Raw genomic sequence first — 27,684 nt, forward strand, 5'->3', positions numbered from 1 at the left:
GAGCAATTAATTCAATAAAAACTGTTGCGTAAGGCTGTCATGACACATGCTTGTTACACCTGTACCAAATTATTCCCCAGTGGTTCTTGTTAAAAACAAGCAGAGCCAGGTGAGGGACAGGATCTTGAGGCATTCCCAACCTGGTCAAATAAACTCACAGCAGTACATTCACTCCTGTCTGATCTGAAGAACATCCATCTGAAAAATCAACACCCCACTGCTACAGCTTTTCTGGCATCGTGTAAAGAGAATGGATGAGAAGCGCAAGTTTATTTTAAATTACTTTTATTCCCACAGAATAGCTGAAGAATTTTTTGACATAATTTATTATACATTGACAAAATGTGAGGGGCATTAAAAAGCTATTGCAAAGGCAAACAAAATATATTCTGAAATAATCCATAGAATAAGATGTACAAAAATAAAAGTACAAACTTGGCATCTCAACACACTGTAAAAGTGTTTCCCATTTGGACGGCTTGCCCACGTCCGTGGTGTTTGAAGCTGGGAGCTGTGCTCAATCTCCAGCCTGCTTTATGAAGGTGGAACATTATAGAAAAGCATCAGACCTACCCAATGGCTATGGCTCCTGTTCCTTTAAGAGTACGACAGAATGTGGGGTATTCAGAGGCAAACATTTTACACAGACCTTTCTCCCACTAATGTAGGGACAGATGTGTACTCTCGGCAGAGAAGAACTGGAGACTGATCTTGACCAACTTAAAGGATAAGGGTGTGTGCCTGGGATCAGAAAGGAGGATGAATAGATACCTGCTCCACAAGCTGAGATTCTATCTGAAATACTGTTCATGATGCTGGTAGGGAAAAAAAAAGCTGTGCTTGAGAGAGAAGATAGCATCTTGGTTTAACATTTCATCCAGAAAACAGTATTTCAAAGCTCGTGAACAAACAGCTCTCTATATTCCTGCTCCCACGTTTGCCAATGGCTCTCACTGGAAAGAAAACTATCCATCAACAGTAGGAGTTGGCAAGAGCCTATGTGTATTTCCAACCAGGGTCAAGTAATCTCCAGCAGTCTGCCTGATTTTGAGAATTTCAATTGTAAAATGTATTGATTTCTTAGCAATAAACTGGAATGCCAGCCTAGATTGTGCATTTAGTTCCCTGGACCAGGGAGTTCTCCTGGTTGTGAGTAAAATACAAGGCCCAAAGGGGGTCATACGAATGTACTCAGAGTGTACCATACATCAAACATGATCTCCAGCCTGCATGCATGACCTGCACGGTTCCTAACAACTCATGCCGTGTGTTCAGGAATATCACAATCTCTGTTCCCTTAATTCCAATCACTTCTTCAAATAACAGGAGTCTTATGGAAACCTGGCCACAGAATTTAAGGCACACTATTTTTAAACACAAAGTTCATTATGTGCAGATTAACTCCCTGGGTTCCCATCGTTCCTTTTGCTACTGTTGCCAATCTGAATGCATTATGTATTAAAATGATTGAAGATAATGTTCTGACCACAACTACCCTGTATTCACTGTACACATACTACAAGTAACTAAATAAAAATGCAATTCTTTACATTCCTTTCCCTTCGTGTGTTCACACAGCAAGCTTGGTCATGTATTTTCAGAACACACTGATGTATTCAAACAGGCTGGTATCATGTCTCGACCAGGATGGGACGCCACGTTGTTCCAACTCTGCGGGGGCAGATGCTCCAGTCACCAATTGTCCCTGGCAGCCACCAACCCCTTCCCCAACCCACCCCACTGTACAACAAGTTAAATGTCGCCAACTCAGTAGTCACAGAGCGAAGAGTAGTATGAGAACTACGACCAGGATGACGAGAAGGACAATGATCACACACCACTGGCGACGTGCTGCCAAACAAAGAGGTGGTTTTGGTTAGTACCAGACCATACACACCAACCAAGTCAACAATTCATGTGTTACTTGTGGGTTTGAAGCGATAAACAACGGCAATTTATGTAGTGCCCCTCACAACTCATAACCCTCCATTGTCTCTTAACCCAAAATGTTGGCAGTCCATTTCCTTCCACGGAGGCTGCCTGACCCACACTGAGTTCCTCCAGCAGTTTGTAGTTTTTGTTCCAGATTCCAGCATTTGCAGTCTCGTGTCTCTCGCATCTCATGATCTTGTTCATTCCTGAAGGTGATTTATTTCCCCCACATACAGTATATCAAAATTATCTTTATTCGTATTAAAAATACTTACAGAAATAACCCATGCAATGCCTTCCACTCTTACATTCATGGTCAATGTATTGTGTAATGTTCTATTGCATTCCTTAAAACTAATAGGACCGTTGCCACTCATGGGGTGGTACACTACTACAATAATCGAGGGTCTTCCCCACCCAACCTGGTCCAATCCTCACCTCCCCAGTAGTGGCAGAACCCTATACTCTGGTCCTTCCCCACTGAACCCTTACAGTGGCTGCACCAAGCTTCAGCGCGTCCTCAACACGTACTCCTGCAGCCTGGAATGTGCCAGTCGGAAGCATTCCTCCAAGTACGTTCCTGAATGTGATTGCTCAATCACTGGTGCCCATCCCTGCAGCTCCCGAGCTAGCGAACTCTGGAGTTCTATCCTGAAATCTCCAATTCTTCCCCCTCCTGCAAAAAACAACACTTGAAGCTCACCCCTTTCACCTAGCTTTTGGTCACCTGTCTTGCTACCACAAAGTGATTTGCTGTTAATGTTTATTTTGAGAATGCTCCTTTGAACAGTATTGCTACGGAGCACTGCCCAACGTCCTTCAAAGGAGCATGTGAACATGCAGATTGGAAGCAGGAAGAGTCTGCTCCGCGATTCAAATTGGATCTTGACTGATGCCAGAAAGAAAGAGAGATACAGCACAGTTACAGGCACGTGCCGCCCAATTACACCCATGTGACCATTTAACCTACTAACCCGTAGTCTTTGGAATGTGGGAGGAAAACCCACACAACAACAGGAAGAATGTACAAACTCCTTACAGACAGCAGCTGAATTGAACCCAGGTTGGTGGTACCGTAATAGTGTTAGCCAACCGAGCCACCCAATCTCCGCCATGTCAGAATCATGTTGTTATAACCCAAACCCCACGTTCCCATACACCTATGATAACCTCTCACCCACTTGCTTACCAAGATGCTATCCTGCTCTCTCTTTAAGACAATTCAAAGACCCTGCATCCACTATTCCTTGAGGAACAGAGTCCTCAAAATGTACAACCTCCAGAAAAAAAAGTTGTGACTCATCTCCATCTTATATGAGCAATCCCTTGCTTTCAATCCTCCCACAAAAATCACTCTCAGGATGTCACGTTTCAAATTGCCTCTCCCCTTTCTAAATTGATCTGTGCAAGCCCAGACTGTCCAATATTCCTCCTAAATCAGACCCATTCCAGTTAACAGTCTGACAAAACTTGTTAACCTACACCAGCCATCAACCTAATCAATCTCTGCTTCCAACCCTTAACTAAGACAAGCACTGTACACCACACTCCAGATTGGCTCTGACCAATGGACAGCAAATTCTACATCAATAGAAATTGTTATTGATGTTATTTTAACCACAGAGGGTTATATCAAAGCAAATTTAACTCTGAGCCAAACAAGATGTCACCAAGAGAAATGCTGGAATCTGAAGCAAGACACTGGAACTCAGCAGATGAGCGTATTGTCAGAATGGTAATGCACTGAGGAGTGTGGTAGAACAGAGGGATCTGGGAATACAGATCCATAATTCCTTTTGACACTTTGGCCTTCATAATTCAAAATGTTGAGTATGGAAGTTGGCATGTTATGTTGAAGTTGTATAAGAAGTTGGTGAGGTCTACTTTGAAGTATTGTGCACAGTTCTGGTCACCTACCCACAGGACAAGATATCAATACAATTGAAGTGCGGAGAAACTTAACAAGGATGTTGCTGGGATTTGAGGAAGAGTTATAGGGAAATGCTGAATAGGATAGGACTTAATTCCCTGAAGTGTAGAAGGAGGAGGAGAGATTTAAGAGAGAGATACAAAATTATGAGAGGTAAGGATGGGGAAAATGCAAGCAGTCTTTTTTCCCATTGAGGGTGGATGAGTCTAAAACTAGAGGCCATAGGTTAAGGGTGAAAAGGGAAAACTTAAGGGGAACATGAGTGGGAACTCAGAGGGTGGTGAGCGTGTGGAACGAGCTGCCTGGAGGTGATGAATGCTGATTCAATTCCAGCATTTAAGAGAAACTTGGATACGTCCATGGACTGGAGGAGTGTGGAGTGCTATGCTTCAGGAGCAGGTCAATGGGATTAGGCAGAATAATATTTCGGCATGGACTAGAAGGGCCAAAGGGCCTGTTTCTGTGCTGTAGTGTTCTAGGAATCTATTTCAACCCAAATCCTCAATAATTCCTTTGCCACCTCCAACAAATGCTGTCTGACCCACTGAGTCCTTCCAGTAGATGGTTTGCTGCTGCCTGATGCTATGCTTTAAGGAACATTTTACTGAATGGAGACAGAGAGGTTTAGAGAAGGAATGCCACAATGTAGGACCTTGGAACTGAAACAACGGCCACAGACAGTGCAGCCACAATAATGGAGGCCGGAATTAAATATTCAAAGCGTATTCGATGAGAAAATAGGATGGTGAAACATCATTGAGCTAGTATCAGAACAGGAATGACGGGCCGAATGTACTCTTCCAGTTCAGCAAGGAGAAGGGAGCAGAGTGTGCGGTGAGTGTGTGGGTGGGCGGGTGGGGGAGGTAATTAAATGCTTACCACTAGTCATGTGGGAGACGTTGGCTAATTTCTTCAACGTGGTATCCAAACGCGAGTGGGTGCTGTCCATCTCATGAGAGAATTCATCTAACATCCTGCAAAGGGAAGACAGGCGCGGGTTAGATGTTTTCCAGAGAACAGCACACCCCCGAATCATGTTGCCTGCTTACACAACGGCTTCAAATGTGATCTGGACCTAATCCTGTCCAGAATAACTGTAACTGCGGTTAATCAGAGCAAGAGATGTTCCCTGAGCTAACTGCTCATCTGGGGGTTGCAGGGAAGAAAGGAAAAATTCTCAGGTTGACTGCATTACAGGAGGAGATTTGACCCATAAGCTTATTCTGTTTTGTAACAGCACCAGGTAATTATACTCCCCGGCACTTCCACATCACCCTGTTTTATTTACCTTCTCAAAGCATTATTCCCATGTCTTTCTGTAGTTACTATCTAATCTACTGAATCTACAGTGCCAGCTCACAACTGTTACAAAGCAAACATTCAGTGAAACGATCTCCAAACAAATTCCCCGCCTCCACCCCGTGTGGTTATTGACAGATTGTAGGATTGGCCCAACTTTATTGGCAGGCAACATCGGATGAGACTAACTCAGTCACAGCTTCCCCTCATCCACCAAACACACACATACACACGGTTCTTTCAATTCCTCCTCCCCCAGCGTGGCACGGAGCCAAAATGAGTCATTTGCCAGGTTTCAAAGGGTCCAACTGCAAGAGACACAAGTCCTGACAGTTACCCTTTCCACCATCCAGAGCCCTAAATATTAATCACAGTTTTTCCTGGAAGGAATCTCTGCTACTTTCAAGTTTGTGCAATATACTCCTGCTCACAACACGTTCCCTACAAAGGAGACCAAAGGCAGGTAGGTTGACTCTTCGCTTCAGTGTGGAAGACATCCCAAATTTCTACTAACTGTTAAACCCCCACTCTGACTCTCTGCTGCACACTCATACACTTTTCCAGGCCACCAATCAACCTCATTTCCTGGAGATCTTCCCACCATAAAACATTGTCCATTTGTTATGTGCCACTTCGTATAATGTGGGCGATCGTGGACTTTCCATGACCATGATTGTTCTTGACAGATTCTTCTACAGAAGTGGTTTGCCATTGCCTTCTTCTAGGCAGTGTCTTTACAAGACGGGTGAGGCCAGCCATTATCAATACTCTTCAGAGGTTGTCTGCCTGGTGTCAGTGATTGCATAACCAGAACTTGTGATATACACCAACTGCTCATACGACCATCCACCACCTGCTCCCATGACTTCACGTGACCCTGATCGGGGTGGGGGAGAAACTAAGCAGATGCTACAAGGATGACTTGCAGGCTAGCGAGGGTTAGGAGCACCTTACACCTCCTTTGGTAGGGACATATCTCCACTCTGGACAAATAGCTTGATTCTGCTGTTATGCCCACCAGCCAGAAGGCCCACCAGTGCCTTTACTTCCTGAGAAAGCTGAAGAAATTTGGCCTGTCCCCTAAAACCCTGACTAATTTTTATAGATGCACCGTAGAAAGCATTCTTCTAGGCTGCATCACAACCTGGTATGGAAGCTGTCTTGTCCAAGACCGGAAGAAGCTGCAGAAGATCATGAACACAGCCCAGCACATCACACAAACCAATCTTCCATCCGTGGACTCACTTTACACAGCATGCTGTTGGAGCAGTGCTGCCAGGATAATCAAGGACATGACCCACCCAGCCAACACAATTTTCGTCCCTCTTCCCTCCGGGAGAAGGCTCAGGAGCTTGAAGACTCGTACGGCCAGATTTGGGAACAGCTTTTTTCCAACTGTGATAAGACTGCTGAACGGATCCTGACCCGGATCTGGGCCGTACCCTCCAAATATCCGGACCTGCCTCTCGGTTTTTTTGCACTACCTTACTTTCCCTTTTCTATTTATGATTTATAATTTAAATTTTTAATATTTACTATCGATTTGTACTCCAGGGAGTGCGAAGCGCAGAATCAAATATCGCTGTGATGATTGTACATTCTAGTATCAATTGTTTGGCAACAATAAAGTATAAAGTATAAAGTCTTGAGTGGCAATCATATCTGCTCCACCATTCCATCTTGGCTGATTTATTATCCCTGAACCCTCTTCTCCTGCCTTTTCCCTGTAACCTTTGATACGCTGACTAATCAAGGACTTGTCAACTTCTGTTTTAAATATGTCCAACGACCATAACACTATAAAACATAGGAGTAGAACTAAGCTACACGGCCCATTGAGTCTGCTCTGCCATTCCATCATGGTTGATGGTTGATTTATTATCCCTTTCAAAATAAAGGTACTTTGAACCTTCAAGTTAACCTTTAGGGAACTCGCACAAGGACTCTCAAATCCCTTTGTATCTCTGAATTTTGAATTTTCTCCCCATTTAGATAACCGCCTGTGCCTTTATTCCTTCCACCAAAGTACATGGCCAAACACTTCCCTGCACTACATTCCACCTGCCATATCTTTGCCCATTCTCCCAATCTATCCAAGTCCTTCTGCAGACTCCCTGATTCCTCAACACTGCCTGTCCCTCCACGTATCTTTGTAATCTCTGAAAACTTGGCCACAATGCCATTGATTCCATCATCCAAATCGCTGATATAGTATATAATGTGAAAAACGGTACCAACACCACCCTCTGCAGAACACTACTAGTCACTGAGACCCTACCAAAATAGTACCCTTTTATTCTGACTTTTTGCCTCCTGCCAATCAGCGAATCTTCTGTCCGTCTAGTACCTTTCCTGTGATACCATGGGTTTTTATCTTATTAAGCGGCATCTTGTCAAAGGCCTTCTGAAAATCCAGGTAAACATCCGCTGACTCTACTTTGTCTATCCTGCCTGTTATTTCCCAAATTTGTCAGGCCAGATTTCCCCTTGAGGAAACCATGCTGGCCTTGGCCTACTTTATTATGCATCTCCAAGTATTCTGAAACTACATCTTTAATAATAGACTCCAACATGTTTCCAACCACTGAAGTCAGGCTAACTGGTCTAAAATTTCCTTTCTTCTGCTTCCCTCCCTTTTTAAAAGAGTGGAGTGGGAGTGACATTTACAACTTTCCAGTCCTCAGGAACCAGTCCAGACTCTAGTGATTCTGGAAAGATCATTACTAATCCCTCCACAATATCTTCAGCTGTCTCTTTCAGAACCATGGGGTGTAGTCCATCTGGTCCAGGTGACTTACCTACCTTCAGATTTTTCAGCTTCCCAAGCACCTTCTCCTCAGTAATAGCAACTACTCTTGCCCCCTGACACTCTCGCATCTCTGGCATACTGCTAGTATCTTCCACAGTGAAGACTGATGCAAAATACTCATTCAGTTTGTCGGCCATTTCTCTATCCTCCATTACTACCTCTCCAGCATCATTTTCCAGTGGTCCAATACCCACTCTCACCTCTCTTTTACTTTTTCTATATCTGAAAAATCTTCTGGTATCTTCTTTGATATTCTTGATTGGCTTACCTTCATATTTCATTTTTTCTCTCCTTGTGGTTTTTTTAGTCGCCTTCTGTTGTTTTTTTTTAATTTTCCAATCCTCTACCTTCCCACTAAGTGTTGCTATATTATATGCCTTCTCTTATTTTTATGCTGTCTTTGACTTCCCTTGTCAGCCACAGTTGCCATTTCCTCCGTTAAGAATACTTCTTCATTTTTGGGATTGATCTATCCTTACCTTCTGAAATGCCCCCAAAACTCCAGCTATTGGTCATCCCTGCTAGTGTTCCCTTCCAATCAACTTTGGCAGTTCCTCTCTCATGCTTCTGCAATTCCCTTATCTCACTGTAATACTGATACATCTGACTTTTATCTTCTCCCTCTCAAACTACAGGGTGAATTCTATCATATTATGATCACTTCCTCCTAAGGGTCCCTTTACCTTAAGATCTCTAATTAATTCTGGTTCACGGCACAACACCAAATCTAGAATTGCCTTTCTGCTAGTACACTCAACCACAACCTTTTCTAGGCATACTACAAATTCTCTCTTGGGAAACGTGATTTTCCCAATCTACCCGCATATTGAAATTCCCCATGAATATCGTTACTTTGGCCTTTTCTATTTCCCATTGAAAGTTGTATCTCACATCCTGGCTACTGTTCAGGAGCCTGTATACAACTTCCATCAGGGTCTTTTTACCCTCGCAGTTTCTTAACTCTGGCACACAGATTTTACATCTTCTGATCCTATGTCACGTCTGTCTAAGGATTTTATTTCATTTTTTTTTAACTAATAGAGCCAATCCCACCCCCTCTGCCTATCTGCCTGTTCTTTCGATACCCAGTGACTTACCCTCCACAGCCCTCTGCGGCAATAACTTCCCCAGATTCACCACCCTCCGAATAAAAAAACATTCTCCTCATCTCAGTTCTAAAGAAACATCCTATTCAAAGGCTGTGCCCTCTGGCCCTAGACACCCCCACTATAGGAAAAACCCTCTCCATATGCACTCTATCGAAACCTTTCAATATTCAATAGGATTCAATGAAACTCACCCTGCCCCCACTCCTGCATTCTGCTAAACTCCAGTGAATACAGGACCTGAGCCCCCAAACGCACCTCATACGCTAACCCATTCAATCTCAGGATCATTCTCTTAAACCTCCTCTGGGCCCCCTCCATCGGCAGCATAAAGGGCACAAGACAGCCCAGAATACTCCCAGTGAGATCTGACCAATGCCTTATAAACCCTCAGCATTACATCCTTGCTCTTATACTCTTATAAATCTGAGGTTTATATTATATTTATTTATATCGTCGCCTCCAGCCTCCTAGTCCCTCCTCTCTCCACTTTCTCTCCCCCAACCACAATCCAGAGGCAGGACTCTGCTAGTGCTCCTTCGTTCCCCAAACAACAGGGCTCTCTTCTTTCTCCGGTCCAGTCCCTTCCCACCTACACCCCTGATGAGAGCTTCCATTTTCGATGCCACAGACATCCAATCTTCTCCATTAGTAGAATGTTTAGTTATTTATTGAGATATTATAATTTACTGAGAATTCTCTGATGTCTCAGCAATAGTTGAGTGTATAAAGAGAGGACGGGAGGATGGATACAGGACCCTGGTGGAGGACTTTGTCAAATGGTGCAAGCTGAATCATCTGCAGCTCAACATCAGTAAGACAAAGGAGATGGTGATGGACTTTAGGGAGACTAAGCCTGCACTGCTCCCTGTTACTATTGGTGGTGAGGACGTAGATGTGGTGAGACCCTACAAGTACCTGGGAGTGCACCTGGATGACGGATTTGAGTGGAGCACCAACACAGAGACTGTGTACAAGAAGGGCCAGAGTCACCTCTACTTCCTGAGGAGACTGAGCTCCTTTGGAGTATGCAGGCCTCCCCTTCACATATTCTATCAGTCTGTCATCGCCTGTACAATTTCCATGCAGAAGTGCGCTAGGGCAATGGCATCAACATGGGTGATGCCAACAGGTTCGATAAACTGATTAGAGAGGCTGGCTCTGTTACAGGAGTCAAACTGGTCACTCTGGAGGCTGTGGTAGAACAAAGGACCCTCCAGAAAATCCAGGCAATTCTGGACAATGTTTCTCACCCTCTGCAAGCCACCTTGGCTGAACAGAGGAGCACTTCCAGTAATAGACTAAGACACTGTGCTGCTCCAAAGAGCACTATATGAGGTCCTTCTTACCCTCGGCCATTAGGCTCTATAATGAGTCAACCTGTAGCCGGGGAAGTGATGACCCCCCCCCCTCCTGTTAGACCATTTGAGGTAACATTTTTTATTCTTTCTTACTTCTCTTCTAGTGCCTGTATATCTGGGCAATTGTAATGCTACTGTGACACTGTCATTTCCTCTCGAATCAATGAAGAGTCTATCTACAGCGCAGGGTGGGCCTTTCTGGCCCTTCAACCCACACCGCCCAGCAATTCTCCCATTTAATCCTAACCTAATCAAGGGATGATTTACAATCACCAAATAACCCACCAACTCATATGTCCTTGGACTATGGGAAGAAACTGGAGCACCCGGAGGAAACCCATGGGTCACGGGGAGAAGGTATAAACCCCTTACAGGCTGCGGCAGGATTTGAACTCCAGTTGCCCGTCCTGTAGAGCATTGTGCTGACCACTACCATGTCGTCAGGTGGGCAGAGCAATTTCTCCAGTCGGACTTCAGTAGCGTTTATCTACTTACACCGCCTGTTCATCCAGCTCGTCTCCTATCTTGTTGGACATGTTCTTGAGGACCCCAATGCTTCCGGACACCAGCTCGAGCTGTTGGTCTTGCTGATCTGCTATCAGCTGCACAGATATCAACAGTCAAGTTACCTCACAAGTCCCCTCTCACTGCCATCCGACAGAACATCGATCATTACTGCCCGTCTCTAAGCACCAACATCGCTGGTCTTACCCAGATACCAATGTAAAAGCAGAACCACCACAGAAGGTAGCCATTGGGCCCGTCAAGCCTGTGTACACCCACTGAGCATTTCATTCCCGCACTAATCTCCCCTGTAACATTCTCCCCACTTTCCCATTCCCCCTTCCTCCTCTTTCATACTCCAGCACCCAGCTGCACATTTCAAGTGGCCAGTTTCCACCTCACCTACCAATCCCCAAGTCTTTGGAGTTGTGAGGAAACAGGAGTTCCCAGAGAAAACCAGCAGAGTCACAAGGAGAGCATGCAAGCTCCATGCAGACAGTACCGGAGGACGGGGGACGGGGGTAACAATTCAACTCAGTGCACCACAGTTCCACATCTCAGGAAAGGAAACTGGCAAAGCTTAGCTGGTCTGGCCTGTACGTAAATACAGAACACAGCACTGGGACTTAGAACTGAAGGAAGCTGAGGATGGCCAATAATTTACGGCTTTGCCAATGCCATCCACCTCACGAGCCAATATTAAACAATAATTCTCACGATACGGGCTTCATTGACAATGCCAGCACTTAATACCCTTCCTAATTGCCCTTGAGAGTGTGGGGGTGAGCCACCTTCTGAAACTACGACAGTCTGTGTGGCAACGATGCTTCCACGGTGCTGTTAGGGAGGAGTTCCCATTGAGGAGAAATGCCAATATCTTTCTCAGTCAGGACAGTGCAGAGTCTGGAGGGAATTCTGTGGGTGATTGGAGAACCCTAGCTTCCGATGCCTGTGTTTGCCTTGCTGGTAGAGGTCACAGGTCAAACTAACCTGGGTGACAACGGTCCACATAGTAGCAAATGTGCATCAGTGAGGGAAGTGAAGGGTCACATACTGTGAGTGATGAACAAGCTAAAGGACTCAGTTCACCATCAAGTGTATACAGTATTTGTTGTGAAACACTGCATATCAACTGATCCAATGAAAGGACACCTTGGAGCCTAGTCACTCCAACTGAAACCAGGCCAGTTGCACTGTAAGCAACACACTGCTGGTGAACGCAGCAGGCCAGGCAGCATCTCTAGGAAGAGGTACAGTCGACGTTTCGGGCCGAGACCCTTCGCCAGGACTAATTGAAGGAAGAGCTAGTAAGAGATTTGAAAGTGGGAGGGGGAGGGGGAGATCCAAAATGATAGGAGAAGACAGGAGGGGGAGGGATGGAGCCAAGAGCTGGACAGGTGATTGGCCAAAGGAATATGAGAGGATCATGGGACAGGAGGCCCAGGGAGAAAGAAAAGGGGGAGGGGAAGGTAGATAGGACTCTCAGTAACGCTTCCCAAACCCTGGGAAATCAACCAGCCAGTTTGTTTGTCCTCTCCTTCTCACCCCTCCCTCCCCTTCCTCTCTGCCCCCCACCCCACAACCATCTCATCTCTCCCATTACAATAGTCTACACTTGGTGGCCAAGCCTTTGCTTTGATGTTGATGCTAAATTTGATAGCTGTTCCTCAGGACATTGTTAAAGATGTCAAATTCACACCTCCCATACACCTCTACCTTTCCCCTTCACTCTACCGACATACAAACAACCTGGGTGTGTACATACCCTCTGCTGTACCTGCTGCTCCTCGATGTACTGGGAGTTTGCGATCTCCAGCTCCTGATCCAGACGCTGGTATCGATCTGCGGGTTTCCTCAGAGGGTCGATACCCCCAAAGAGATTCTACAACAACATCCAACAGTACATGAACCTTTGCTCCTCCCACTGTGCTCCCTCTCAGACGGTTGGCAGGTGGTAACAGACGCAATGATCATCACGACAGTAACATCACAGACTTTGAAAGATCAGACAGCCTCACGATGTGGGCAAGGGACTTCCCTCGTGGCCTCTCAACTCAAAGTAACATACAGATCACTGTGTGAAGTGCTTCCTGCTGTGGTCCATTTGGCCCATCAACATTTCCCCAGCTCTTTAAGAAAATCCTCAAATCAGTCTCACTCCAATGCTCTTCCCCCACAATCCTGCAAACTTTCCAAGAACATGAAATAAATGCAATATTAGCATTCATTTTGAGAAGACTAGAATATAAATGCAAGGACGTAATGCTAAGACTTTATAAGGCATTGATCAGACCATATTTGGAGTATCGTGAGCAGTTTTGGGGCCCTGAGAAGACATGCTGACATTGGAGGGGTTCCAGAGGAAGTTCACGAAAATCATCTTGGGAGTGAAAGTGTTAATGTCTGTGGAGCATGTGATGGCTCTGGACCAGTATTTGCTGGAGTTTAAAAAAAATGAGGGGGATCTCACTGAAGCCTAACAAATATTGAAAGGCACAGATAACCAGAGGGTTGTGAGTCTGTGGAACTCATTGCCACAGATGGCTGTGGAGGCCAAGTCATTGGGTGTACAGGTATATAGAGCAGAGGTTGATAGATTCCTGATTAGTAAGATTATGGGAAGAAAGGGGGAAGATAGGGTTGAGAGGGATAATAAATCAGCCATGATGGAGCAGCCTCAATGGGCTGAATAACCTTCTATGTCTCATGCTTTTATCAGGTTATATTCTTCCAGCAACTCAGGCGAAAGGAGTGTGTATGAGTCAGAGCCCAAGGAAGTTGGGAGGGAGGATAAAAGGAGCAGATTCTGACAAGACCAGTCTTTTTGAATGGCACAGGCGCAGAAAGTGTCGACATCAGAGGCCTAACCTCAACTGCAAATAAAAGGGTAGACTCAAACGGAGCAGCCACTGTTTGAGCGTGCCAGTGGTAGAGTGTGAAGACTTTCGCCTAACAGGCTTTGGCGTGAACAGGCAAAGGCAGAGTTAAGAACAGGCAAGCCTTTTTTCTTTTTTGGAAGAATGTAGTCAGGATGAAACACTCCTCCTGTCAGATGTGGGAATTCGGGATACTCAGCGGTTTCCCTGATGACTACATCTGCGGGAAGTGCGCCCAATGTCAGCGCCTGACTGACCGGGTCAAGGAGTTGGAGCTGGAGTTGGACGTACTCAGGGTCGTTCAGGAGGCTGAAGATATAGACGAGTCTGTTGAAGAGAGGTGGTCACACCCAGAGGACAGGCTTCGGACAGTAGATGGGTGGCCACCAGGAGAGGCAAGGGTAAGGAGTCAGTATGGGTTCTCCCTGTGGCCGATCCTCTCAGCAACAAGTTTACCTCTTTGGTTACCGCTGGGGGCAGTGATCCATCACAGCCCTGCAGCAGCCACTAGGCTGGTGGCCGGCTTTGAGCCTCGACAGGGAAGGGTAAAGTTAGGCAGTGTAGCAGTCATAGGGAACTCTATAGTTAGGGGGACAGAAAGGAGCTGCAGAAGAGACACCATGTTGCCTCCCAGGTGCTAGGGTCCATGCAGGATATTCTCCAGGGGGAGGGGAAACAGCCCAGGGCTGTGGTGCATATTGCAGACATCCCACCTCTCCCGGAAATTCCGGGAGTCTCCTGCACATGAATAGTGGCTCCCTGATGCCCACAAATTATATACAATATCTCCGAAATCAATTTTTTTTTTGAGAGCAAGCGAACGTGAGGAAGCAAGAGAGAGCGACCACGAGAGAGCACGCGAGCAACCGCGAGACAGCACGCAAGTGACTGCGAGGGAGCACGCCATGGCAGAGTGTTCCAAAAAAAGAAAATATAAAACGTACGTCACCCCAGACTACACTAAACTGTAACCCTGCCTAAGAGGGGTCAAAATAATGACAGTGTTGCTCGCTGCACTGTTTGCAACAGTGACTTTTCTATTGCCCATGGTGGGTTAAGACTGTAAAAGACATGTTGAGGTGAGTTTAACAGGTGTCATTCATTCATTAGCATAGCTAACGTTATTTAAACTAGCTGGCTAGCTGCTCAGGAGCTACTCTATTGCAGACATCCCACCTCTCCCGGAAGTCTCCCTCAAATTGATGATGCTACCTCCCTGAAATGAGTTTTTGCAGGGTGCGATGTCTGATATTGGCACCAATGACAGAGGCAGAAAAGGGTAAAGGGTCCTACACAATGTGTATATAGCGTTAGAAAAGTGGCTGAAGGGAAAGACCTCCAAGGTAGTAATCTCCGAATTACTCCCAGTGCCACCGACTAGTGCAGGTAGGAATGGGTTCTAGCATGGATGAATGAGTGGCTGCAGAGGTGATGCAGGGGACAGGGTTTCAAGTTCCTGGGGAACGGCTGACCTGTACGCGCGACAGATTGCACCTGAACTGGAGGGGAAACCAACATCCTGGCCAGGAGGTTTGCTGATGCTACTCAGGAGAGTTTAAACTAGTTTTGCAGGGGGGCAAGAACCTGAGCCTCAGGTCAGTTAAGGGAAGGATCAGACCCAGGTGTGATGGGTTGGATAGTTTGAAGTGTGCATATTTTATGCTAGGAGTATTACGGGTAAAGGTGATGAACTTAGAGCAGTACGTGGAACTACAATGTTGCAGCCATTTCTGAAACTTAGCTGAGAGAGGAGCAGGAATGGGTGATTAGTGTATTTGAAGCTTTAGAAAAGATAGAGGAAAAGGTAAAAGAGGGGGTGGAGGAACAATATCACAGCTGAACTCAGGAGACGTCACGGAGGGGTCAAAAACTCAGTCCATTTGTGTGGAACTCAGGAATAGGAAGGGATTGTACTACAATGACTGGGTCATTAAGGAACAGATATGAAATCAGATTAAGGAAATGTGTAAAATATTAGGGTTGTTGTCATGGGCAGATTTCAACTTCTCTAAAATAAACTAGGACTTCCTTAGTGCAAAGGGTTTAGATGGGACAGAATTTGTTAAGTGGAGGGTGTCTAAAGATCAATTGTACAGTGTACAGGAAAGGAACTTTCCTGTTAGAGAGAAAAACAGGATGGAAAGGTAAGAGAAACTTGGATGTCCAGAGAGGTGATGAATTTAGTCAAGAAGAAAAAGGAAAAGTACGTAAAGTTTCGGAAGTCGGAATCAAATGAAGCACATGAGGAGTTTAGAGAAGCCGAAAGGAACTAAAGAGGGAATTAGGAAAGCCAGGAGAGGCCATGAAAAGTCCTTGACAAGCAGGATTCGGGTGAATTCCGAGGCATTCTATCCATACATCAAGAGTAAAAGGGTAACTAAAGAGAAAGTGGGACCACTCAAGGATAAAGGGGATACAGAGAATGTGAGTGAGGTACTTAATAAGTACTTTGCTTCAGTATTTACAAAAGTAAAGAATATAAAGGACCGGCAGACCAGCTCTGAGTATATAAGTACCTTGGGGTGTTCAGAGGCCAAGGAGGAGGAAGTGTTGGGCCTCCTAAGGAGTATTAAGATGGGTAAGTCCCCAGGGCCTGATGAGATTTACCCCAGGTTATTGAAAGAGGCACGAGACAAGTTTGCTGGGCCCTTGACCAATATCTACGTGTCCTGTCACGGGTGAGGTTCCATAGGACTGGTGAGTGGCTGACGTTGTACCTCAATTTAAGAAGGGAATAAAGGAAAGTCCTGGGAACTATGGGCCGGAGAGTCTCATGTCAGTTGTTAGGGAATTGCTGGAGAAAATTCTTTGGGATAGGATATATATGAGCGTTTGGAAACCCATGGGCTAATTAGGGAGAGTCAGCATGGCTTTGTGCAGGGCAGTTCGTGCCTTATCAACTTGATTGAGTTTTTTTTGACAAGGTAATGAGAGAGATTGAGGAGGACAGGGCAGTGGATGTTGTCTACATGGATTTTAGTAAGGCGTTTGACCAAGTCCCCCAGGGGAGGCTAATCCAGAAGATTAAGACACATGGGGTCCGCGGTGAATTGGCTGGCTGGATTCAGAACAAGCTTGCACATAGAAGACAGAGGGTAGTGGTTGAAAGATTTATCCAAGCTGGATGTCTGTAATTAGTGGAATTCTGCAGGGATCTTTGCTGGGACCTCTGCTGTTCGTGATGTATATGAAAGACCTGGATGAAAAATGAAAATGTAGTTGGGCGAGTTAGTAAATATGCGGATGATACCAAGATTGGTGAAGTTGCGGACAGTGTAGAAGACTGGCAAAGAATACAATGCAACATAGATCAGTTGCAGATTTGGGCAGAGAAATGGCAGATGGAGTTTAACCCAGGTAAGTGTGAGGTGCTGTACCTTGGTAGGGCAAATGCAAGGGGACAGTATACTGTTAAGGGGAAGGTCATTAACAGTGTTGCTGAGCAGAGAGATCTTGGGATCTACGTTCATAGCTTCTTGAAAGTGGCTACACAGGTCAATAAGGTGGTTCAGGAGGCTTATAGAGTGCTTGCAAAGCACACAAAATGTTGGAGGACTCAGCAGGCCAGGCAGCATCTATGGAAAAGAACATTCGACATCTTGGGCTGAGACCTTTCATCAGGATTGTGGAGAGTGAAACTAATTCAAGAGGTTTCTGTTTTTAATAAATTTAGTTTTCATTTCCTTCAAATTATTTGCTGCTTTGAATCATTGAATTTGAAAACCAAACCGTCAGGAGATCAAGTTGAGTGCATGGACAATTCTGACTAACGAGTTCCATAAAGATGAGACAATATTATCATAGTGTAGGCTCACAGAGAAACACAGGCCAGAAGACCAAGAAACTCCCTTCCACTACAGCATCAGAGAAGCCTATCCATTCACACTAGAGGGCGGACGGAAGTCCCTTGCAAGATCAGCTGCCCTGATATCCCAGTGCCAACGTTCAGGGTCAGGTCTCTGGAGTGGGACTTGAGCCCACCACATTCTGCCTCAGAAGCAAGAGTGACCAGGCAGCAACAGAAGATGGGACTCGGGCCACTCGGGACGGTGAATGAATGGACTCACCCGTCGGTCACTGTTCTCAGCCAACGCGGTAGCAGATGGACTGGCAATGTGATCTTTCATTTGCTGGTGAGAAAGAGGGAGAGATTACCATGGGAAACACCGGGGATTCACGAATCCAAGTTGTTGTATTACTGAATTCCCAGAATCAAATTCCAGCGCATTGGAAAAGCAATCGCATGAAGGAACGCGGCGGGTCAGGCAGCGTCTGTGGAGGGAAATGGACAATTGCTGATTTGGTTGGCTCTCGGTCTTCATTTGTGTAGTTTCTCATTGATTCTATTGCCTTTCTCTGTTCCACTGTGAATGCCTGCAAGATGAATCTCAGGGTGGTATAAGGTGACATATTCGTACTTTGATAATAAATTTACTTTAAAATTTGAGTTCCTGTAGCAGTTTATTTTTTGCTCCAGGTTCCAGTATCTGTATTCTCTGGTGCCCCCACCACACTCAATCCCAAATAACTCTACGAAGAGTCACAGCAAAACACACAAAATGGTGGAGGAACCCTGGAGTCCTCTTGAGGAGTCTCTGCCTAAAACATCACCTGTCCATTGTCCTCCACAGATGCTGCCTAACCTGCCGAGTTCCTGCAGCATCTTGTGTGTGTTGCTCCAGATTTTCCAGCCTCTGTTGTCCCTTTTGTGCGGACAAAGAGTCACAGTGGAGGCTGGGGAGAGGGCGAGGTTGCAAAGGTCTCTCCCAATCAACAAGAGTGAGGTTCAGAATAGCCAGTGACACTCAGTCGCAGGGATCACAGCCCTAGAAAGACAAGGCTACAGAGGTGACAATTACCCAAGCCCCTGCTCGCGTTAGAGCTGCAAACCACTGCATCACTGATCACTGGAAGTAAATATGGCCATTGGCATAACCAGGTGGTTTTTGCAACCATGGGGATAAAGCCGAGAGGTGGGACTAACTAGGGAGCTCTGTACAGAAACAGGCACACGTGCATGGACTGAGCGTCCATTTTCCTATGTGAAATCATTCACCGACTCTGTCAGAGAGGGGCCTGCTGGGAGGGTTTAATCCTGGCGAGAGTCAAGGAACAAAGCCAAGGAATTCTTGGTGAACAGATTCTAGCCGGCAGCTTGCCCCAACCAAGTATCCTCACCCAAAGCAACCAAGGTGAAGCCTTTAGACTCAACTCCTGCCAAGGGCAATCTGAATTTTGCCTCCACCTCCCCTCCCCCCAGCCTTGGCTCCTCAGTTCCTAACCTCCTCTACAAGCAAAAATTCTTGGGTTTGGCAGTTTCAGCTGAAACCACTCCGTCTTCCCACGGCAATCCTGATCAGATTCTGGGGTTACACTGTGCCTTATAGAACAGAGTCTTAGAACAACACAGCACAGTCCTCTCATCTAGTCTGTGCCAAGCTATTAATCCGCAGTCCTCCATACCCCTCCAATCCAAACTTCTCCTAAATATTGCAAACAAACCTACATGCACACCTTCTGCTGGCAGCTCGTTCTGCACTCTCACCACCCTCCGAGTGAAAAATTACCCCCTCATGTTTCCCTTAAACATTTCATCTTTCACCCTTAACCCATGACCTCTAAGTCCAACCCAACATCAGTGGGAAAATGCATGTTTGCTTTTGCCCTATCTATAGCCCTATATTAAAGTTGCTGGTGAACGCAGCAGGCCAGGCAGTATCTCTAGGAAGAGGTACAGTCGACGTTTCGGGCCCAGACCCTTCGTCAGCGCTGATGTGTGTTGCTTGAATTTCCAGCATCTGCAGAATTCCTTGTGTTTGCATATAGCCCTATATTGACCATATCTCCGTCTTAAATGGCAACTCCTTTACCCTAAAGATTACATTTCCTTTGGCCTTGATTCTCCCACTAGGGACAACCTAGTCACCGCACACAGCCTGTCAGGTTCCTCTGCCAATGATCATGTTTTAGTGAATGGGTCAGTTCAATGGCATGATTAGTACAGTCGCTACCTGACAGCTAGCTAACATACTGCCAATAGTTTTGTTATGCAAGATCCCACCCACCTGTACAGAACCAAGGGGTTATTGGATAATGCCCTGTCAGTCAGAAATCGCTGCCCAGTGATTGGCGAAACTGCATCAACAATAAATCTTTACTCAGTTTTATTGTCTCGATGTTGTGTGTGTAGAATCTGTAAATTCTCCCCACAGCAATATGAGGGGTGATTGATAAGTTTGTGGCCTAAAGTAGAAGGAGATGGGTTATACAGCTCTCGTTACATGCACATGCAGTTCAATGCTTTGAGTGATTATGCAGAAAGTTTGAAGTTAATAACTCAAACACGAGGAAATCTCCAGATGCTGGAATTTCAAGCAACACACATAAAAGTTGCTGGTGAACGCAGCAGGCCAGGCAGCATCTCTAGGAAAAGGTACGGTCGACGTTTCGGGCCGAGACCTTTCATCAGGACTAACTGAAAGAAGAGCTAGTAAGAGATTTGAAAGTGGGAGGGGGAGGGGAGGTCCGAAATGATAGGAGAAGACACCCCCTCCTGGCTTCTCCTATCATTTCGGATATCCCCCTCCCCCTCCAACTTTCAAATCTCTTACTAGCTCTTCTTTCAGTTAGTCCTGATGAAAGGTCTCGGCCCGAAACGTCGACCTAGAGATGCTGCCTGGCCTGCTGCATTCACCAGCAACTTTTATGGAAGTGAATAACTCATCTCCTTCTACCTTAGGCCACGAACTTATCAATTATCCCTGCTGTGGACACTTCCTGGAGGTCCAAGATCCGTATGCTCCACGACCGCTGGACTAAGTGTGTAAATGTAGGAGGGGGCTATGTTGAAAATTAAATGTGCTAGGTTTTCTAAAACTGACTCCTTCTATCTTAGGCCATGAACTTATCAATCACCCCTCGTATGTTTCCCATGGTGCTCCAATTTGCTCCCACATCCCAAGGACACGCGAGTGGGTAAGTTAATTGGTCACTGTAAACTGCCCCTTGTGTGCAGTCTAGGGGAAGTTTGGTCAGAACATTGCAGGATGGATTAGAGGTTGCCCTGTGGGCTGGCATAAGACTCAATGGGCCAAGTGGCCTCCTTCAGTGCTATACAACAATAGCACTGGCTCTTTGAAGTGACAGGGGACACAGCAGCAACGTGCTTAACTATTTCTTCAAAAGACAAGTTATTATTGTGGTTTACACTACCTTCACGGTCTGCCTTGTCTGGACAACAAATGCCTTCCGCTCCAGCAGTTCCCCCGTCTCAATCTTGAACTTCCGAGGGTTCGATTCCACAATGCGTCACAACAGTCAAGGGAGAATAAAATCACGATAAAAAGAAAGAGAGGAAAGGTAGACAGAGAGAGCCATAGAGAGAAAGAACAGAAGACAGATAGACGGAGAGACCAGTATCCCACAGAATCTTGGGTCAATCAGCAAGAGATTGTGATGAGGGTAACTCCATTATAGTAAAACACAGTTAGGTCTAATTATGAAAAGAAGGCCACTCAGTCCATCGTGTCCTTCCTAGCTAAGCACTACAGTTTCCTCCCCTGCTCATTTTCCTGTAGGGATAGAACACCCTGTGCTCATCTACATTCCCAATCATTGTGACAGGAGTTTCTGCCCCCAACACCTTACCACCCTTCAGGTGAAATATTACTTCCCAACATAAGAATATACCCTACTTATACCACCCCCCAGGACATTCTGCTCTTTCTAAGTGGAGCAGACATCAGGAGGTAACGAGAAAGTCGAGCATTAAGGCTACTTTTAAACAAGGAGGTGGTCAGCTGAGAAATACTGCAGCAGAACGCCGTAACAATGTAGGGCATTGCCTTTCCCTCGGTGCTGGCTGGAGCAGGATTCTGACGGAGAAGTTTGCTGATGATACCAAAACTGACAAAGAGCTAAACCTGAACTACAGCAGATCCAGCACAAACCCTCGCTGATCGGCAAGGTATCCGGATGAGTAATCAGAGTCACAGAGCAACACAGTACAGATACAGGCTCTTTGGCCCAAGCAGTCCATGCCAACTGCGATGCCACCACCCCCCAGTTAGTCCCACGCTCCTGCATTCATCCCATATCACACTAAACCCTACCCAGTACGCGCCCATTCATCCATATCCCACTAAACTCTGTATGTACCCATTCAACCTATTCCCCACTAGACCCCAACCTGCCCCGTATCCCACTAAAGACCACCCCTGTGCCATATCCCACGGGGGCCTGCCCCATCCCACACCCCACTAGACCCCACCGTGTCCCATATCCCACTAAACTCTGTATGTACCCATTCAACCTATACCCCACTAGACCCCACCCTGTCCCGTATCCCACTAAAGTACACCCCTGTGCCATATCCCACGGGGGCCTGCCCCATCCCATACCCCACGAGGGCCTGCTCCGTCCCATAGCCCACAGGGGCCCACCCCATCCGTCCCATAGCCCACGGGGGCCTGTCCCATCCCATAGCCCACAGGGGCCCACCCCATCCCATCCCATACCCCACGAGGGCCCGCTCTGTCCCATATCCCACGGGGACCCGCCCCACCTCATACCCCACTAGACCCCACAGTGTCCCATATCCCACTAAAGCCTACCCCTGTGCCACAGCCCACGGGAGCCCGCCCCATCCCATACCCCACGAGGGCCCACCCCGCCCCATCCCATCCCATAGCCCACAGGGGCTCACCCCATCCCATAGCCCACGGGGGCCCACCCCATCCCATACCCCACTAGACTCCACCGTGTCCCGTATCCCACTAAAGCCCACCCCTGTGCCACAGCCCACGGGAGCCCGCCCCATCCCATACCCCACTAAACCCTTCCCTTCATGTACCCATCCACACTTTTCTGAAGTGATACAATTGAAATGGCACGGAAGGAATTAAATAGTAACTGATGAACAGAATCCCTTTTTTTCCTCAAAAGTTGTAAAATACTGCAGAGCCATCACCCACTGGGCTACGGACAGAGAACTGGACACCAGCCTCCCCAGCATCGAGGGCACCTTCAAAAGGCGATGCCTCAAATAGGCAGCATCCATCATTGAGGACCCCCATTGTCCATTTACATACATATAAAAAGCCTGAGGAATCACTGCTGAAGGATATCGATGGTCTCATCCAGATCTTCCAGGTCCCACTCGATGCTGCGGAGACTGTTGCGGAGTTCGTTGGTGGTCCAGTCGTACTCTTCCTTGCTGACACTGTAAGTGTCCTGCAGCAGCTCGCACCAGCGATGGTACAGACTGCTCGCCGAGGCCACCGCTTTCTGCACCTCCCTGGGGACACAGAGTGGCAGTTCAGGCCAAATACCGGGGTGGGCGCTGTCGTCAGCATTAAGAGCAGAGGGGACAGAGCCCAGAACCATGCGGGAGGGTGCTCCCTGATGAAACGGGTAACGGGTGGGGGGGGGGGGGGGGAGCTGAGCCAGACGAGGACGGGAAAGAGCTAATGCAGCCCCACTCTCTCTGAGGAGGACAGAGAGTGTTGGAGGCAGGTAGACCCAGTCAGTCAGGCTGTCGAGGGCGAAAGGGGAGGCGAAGTGGTGTCCAGGGGGAGTGAGCTGAAGGAAAACCCCGGCTCCAGGGAGGAAAGGGTTAATCACTCCACCTTCGAGGGAAGAAGAGGAGGGAGACGTGGGTGCTGGAATGCAGGAAGTGCGGTACAGAGTGGAGTTGGTGATAGTCCAGAGGAGATTCTCCCCAAGCCTGAGATTTGGGCGGAGAGGGAGGGATGGGTGATCACACCTAGCCCTGGGAGAAAGTGAATTCTACAGCAACACAGACACGGCTTTGGTGCGGGAGGGAGAGGTGGCATTGAACCGAGTTTTGGTGGGAGTGTGAATTGTGCGGGATGAGGGTTGGAGTCACATGCCACTGGTGTAGGCCCAGCACCAGGGAACCCCGATCAGATTGGCTCCCCTGCCCAGCTTGGAAACGAGGAGTCAGCGGAATCACAATCTGACCTACAATGCCACAGGTGATGAGACAACCAGGCTGCCAGAGGAGTGAGAGAGTTCTCCCCACCCTCACATCACCATCTCTTGTTGGTGCACCACAGAAAGCATCACGGCTTGGAGTGGCAAGTGACCGCAAGGAACTGCAGAGAGTTACGGACACAGCTCAGCCCAACACGGAAACCACTTCCCCCATGGACTCTGTCCACACTTCTTGCTGCCTCATAATCACAGATCAACACACAGAAAATGCCGGAGGAACTCAGCAGGTCAGGCAGCATCTATGGAAATGGATAAGGAGTGGATGTTTTGGACTGAGACCCTTCATCCGGGCTGGCAAGGGAGGGTAAGACAACAGAACGAGAAGATGCGGAGGGTGAAGGAGGCTGGCTAGAAGGTGACAAGTGAAGCCAGGCGAAGTGAAGGCGAATGGCTGGAGGAGGAGGAATTTGACAGGAGAGGAGAGTGGACAACAAAAGAAAGGGGAGGAGGAGGAGTGGCTCGGGGGGCAGTGGTAGGTAGATGAGAGGAGGTGAAGGCCAGAGCGGAGGAAAGAAAAAGAGGGGAGGGGGATGGGGAGGGGGATGGGGAGGGAATTTTTTTTACTGTAAGGAGAAATCGATATTATTTCCATCAGGTTGGAGGCCACCGGATAGAACACAAGGTTTTGCTTCCCCACCCTGAGGGTAGCCTCAACGTGGCACAAGAGGCAAACATGTACTGACATGTCGGAACGGGAGTGGGAATAGGAATTAGAGGATTACAGTAATGGAAGACCTCGCACTGCACCACCCGGACATTCTCTCCTCTCCCCTCGCTGAAGAACCAGACGCCTGAGAGCATGTACCGCCAGCTTCTATCCCACCGTTAGCAGACGCTGGGCCTCACTCTCTACCTCGTTACGCTCTTGCACTTTATCGTTGACCTGCACTTCGCTCTTTCTGTAGCTTTCACACTTTATTCTGCATTGCTATCGTTTCACCAGCTCAATGACCTGACCTTTATGAACAAGTTTCGCACCGTCTCCCGGTACATGTGGTAATAACAGACCACAGCAATACCTCTGATCGGGGACGGGACAGGCTGGGTCAACACAACAGGTTTCATGTCGACCTCAGGGAGTACCCTTACCCTATCTAGAGAGCAGTGACAAATGCACACACAGCGATCTGAATGAGGGGAAAGTATTGGGCAGGATTGATTGGGGAGAAGACCCCAGCCCTCCTTTGGAATTGAGCCTTGGGCTCTTCCTCATCTGTCTGGGAGCAGATGGAGCGTCAGCTTAATCTGCCTTTGGGAAATCAGCACCAACAGCACAGCAATTCTTCCCCTCTCCCGGCTCAGAGTCATTACATAACAGGGCAGGGAAACAGCCCATTCAGAGCAACTCATCTGTGCCAACCAAGACACCCTCCCAAGATGCTCTCATTTACCTGGCTTTGGCCACAACCCTCCAAACTTTTCCAACCCATCTACCTGTCCAAATGTCTTTAAAATGTTGCCATTGTTCCTGCCTCAACTGCTTCAGCCGACAACTCACCGCCCTCTGCAGGTCCTTTTTAAATCTTTCCCCTTAGACCTAGCTTTTGATTCCCTTTCCCACGGAAAAGGCTGTGTGCATTCACCCTGTCCGTGCCCCTCAGACTTCAGACACTTGGAGAAGATTATCCCCCAGTCTCCCAAACTCCAATGAATAAAGGAAGTACCACTCTCTCTTTCTATTAACTCAGGTGCTAGAGTCCTGACAAAATTCTCATAAATCCTCTCTGCAATCTTTCCAATTTAATGGTGCCTTTCCTGTAACGGAAACGGTGCACAATATTCCATGTGACCTCACCAACGTCTTGTACAAGTGTAACATTCCCCCCGCCTTCTCTTGGGTCTTTTATGGGAGGGTGGCAGAATTCATCGTCTTCAGAAGTTTTTGGATGACTCTGCCATAGTTGGATGCATCAGCAAGGGAGATGAGGCTGTGTACAGGGCTATGGTAGGAAACTTTGTCACATGGTGTGAGCAGAATTATCTGCAGCTTAATGTGAAAAAGACTAAGGAGCTGGTGGTAGACTTGAGGAGAGCCAAGGTACCGGTGACCCCTGTTTCCATCCAGGGGGTCAATGTGGACATGGTGGAGGATTACAAATACCTGGGGATACGAATTGACAATAAACTGGACTGGTCAAAGAACACGGAGGCTGTCTACAAGAAGGGTCAGAGCCGTCTCTATTTCCTGAGGAGACTGAGGTCCTTTAACATCTGCCAGACGATGCTGAGGATGTTTTACGAGTCTGTGGTAGCCAGTGCGATCATGTTTGCTGTTGTGTGCTGGGGCAGCAGGCTGAGGGTAGCAGACACCAAAAGAATCAACAAACTCATTCGTAAGGCCAGTGATGTTGTGGGGATGGAACTGGACTCTCTGACGGTGGTGTCTGAAAAGAGGATGCTGTCCAAGTTGCATGCCATCTTGGACAATGTCTCCCATCCACTACATAATGTACTGGTTGGGCACAGGAGTACATTCAGCCAGAGACTCATTCCACTGAGATGCAACACTGAGCGTCATAGGAAGTCATTCCTGCCTGTGGCCATCAAACTTTACAACTCCTCCCTTGGAGGGTCACACACCCTGAGCCAATAGGCTGGTCCTGGACTTATTTCCCGGTATAATTTACATATTACTATTTAACTATTTATGGTGTTATTACTATTATTTATGGTGCAACTGTAACGAAAACCAATTTCCCCCGGGATCAATGAAGTGTGACTATGATGGGAACATGGTGAGGATAAGATTGGATTAGTGAAAATACTTGATGGTTAGTGTGATTCGACGGGCCAAAGGGTCTATTTCTGTGTTGTGCTGCTCTGTGACTGGCATCGCGGCGCTCCCTCCGTGCAACACCAGATTCGACCCGGGCTTCGGCGCTCGATTCCGGATCGGGACAAGAACAACTCAGGCTGTTCCAGTGAGCGCAGCGCCCACAGAAAACGCCCCCGGGCAGTCCAGAGGATGTCAACAGGGAAAGGAGCATCCAATCTGGGAATGCAAGTTGCTCGCAACAGAATGAAATCTGGTCGTCTTGCACTCAGTGCGTGAATCCACAGCACCGCCTCGAACAAATAAAGCAGCCTCGCACGCTTAAACTCGCTCCTAATTTGGTGTCGGCGGAATTCACTCCATTTCTGCACCCCCACCCCCCACCCCGGCTCCCCTCCCCTCCCCTCACTACGAAGCCCATCCCGTGCAAAGTCCGGTTAGAAAACCGGGGGGCAGCTGTAACTCCAGCTGAACGGAGTGAAGGTTGGGGAGTGAAGAACTTAGAAAGCCCTTTAAACTCAAAGGGGAGGACAGAGAAATTAGCCAAAGGAGTGGGTGCAATCACCGTTGGTCGCTACTCCCTTCCCAGTGACCGGGGAGGGTGCAACGGTCAATAACTCACCCCTTCACTACAAAGAAAGGGTCCTCCAGTGACATCTTTCGCCGTTCCGCAGCGCACAGATCCCAGGATCGGCTTCGCTGAATATCATCCGGGCTCGGCGTCCGCGTCACGTGACGAGGGTCCCCGCTTCAACAACAGGCTCGGTGGAGCGGGTAGCTGCAGCTCTTGGCGCTGGGAGGGAACGGAGGGAGGGGAGGGAACGGAGGGGGAGGGAGGGGAGGGAACGGAGGGGGAGGGAGGGGAGGGAACGGAGGGAGGGAACGGAGGGAGGGGAAGGGGGGGGAGGGAGGGGAGGGGAAGGGAAGGGAGGGGAGGGGAAGGGAAGGGAGGGGAGGGGAGGGGAGGGGAAGGGAGGGAGGGGGAGGGGAAGGGAGGGAGGGGGAGGGGAGGGGGAGGGGGGAGGGGAGGGGAGGGGGAGGGGGGAGGGGAGGGGGGAGGGGAGGGAGAGGGGAGGGGGA

At 47.7% G+C, this 27,684-nt stretch overlaps 1 protein-coding gene across 2 annotated transcripts; it reads right to left on the reverse strand.

Annotated features, from left to right (window-relative positions):
• Positions 1–277: 277 nt before the first annotated feature.
• Positions 278–27,425, reverse strand: LOC140191130 (syntaxin-10-like). Of its 2 annotated transcripts, XM_072248239.1 has the most exons (8): positions 27,227–27,425; positions 22,943–23,112; positions 21,030–21,124; positions 17,885–17,947; positions 12,707–12,823; positions 10,933–11,039; positions 4,742–4,836; positions 278–1,851 (listed from the first exon to the last, which is right to left on the reverse strand). In XM_072248239.1, exons 1-8 carry the CDS (start codon positions 27,259–27,261, stop codon positions 1,775–1,777), a joined length of 759 nt encoding a protein of 252 aa, XP_072104340.1. In that variant the 5' UTR covers positions 27,262–27,425; the 3' UTR covers positions 278–1,774. The 2 variants fall into 2 exon arrangements, with proteins under 2 accessions (XP_072104340.1, XP_072104341.1); XM_072248240.1 differs by lacking the exon at positions 17,885–17,947.
• Between the last annotated feature and the right edge of the window lie 259 nt (positions 27,426–27,684).

This window comes from Mobula birostris, chromosome 32 (genome assembly GCF_030028105.1).
Source record: "Mobula birostris isolate sMobBir1 chromosome 32, sMobBir1.hap1, whole genome shotgun sequence".
Taxonomy (NCBI): domain Eukaryota; kingdom Metazoa; phylum Chordata; class Chondrichthyes; order Myliobatiformes; family Myliobatidae; genus Mobula; species Mobula birostris.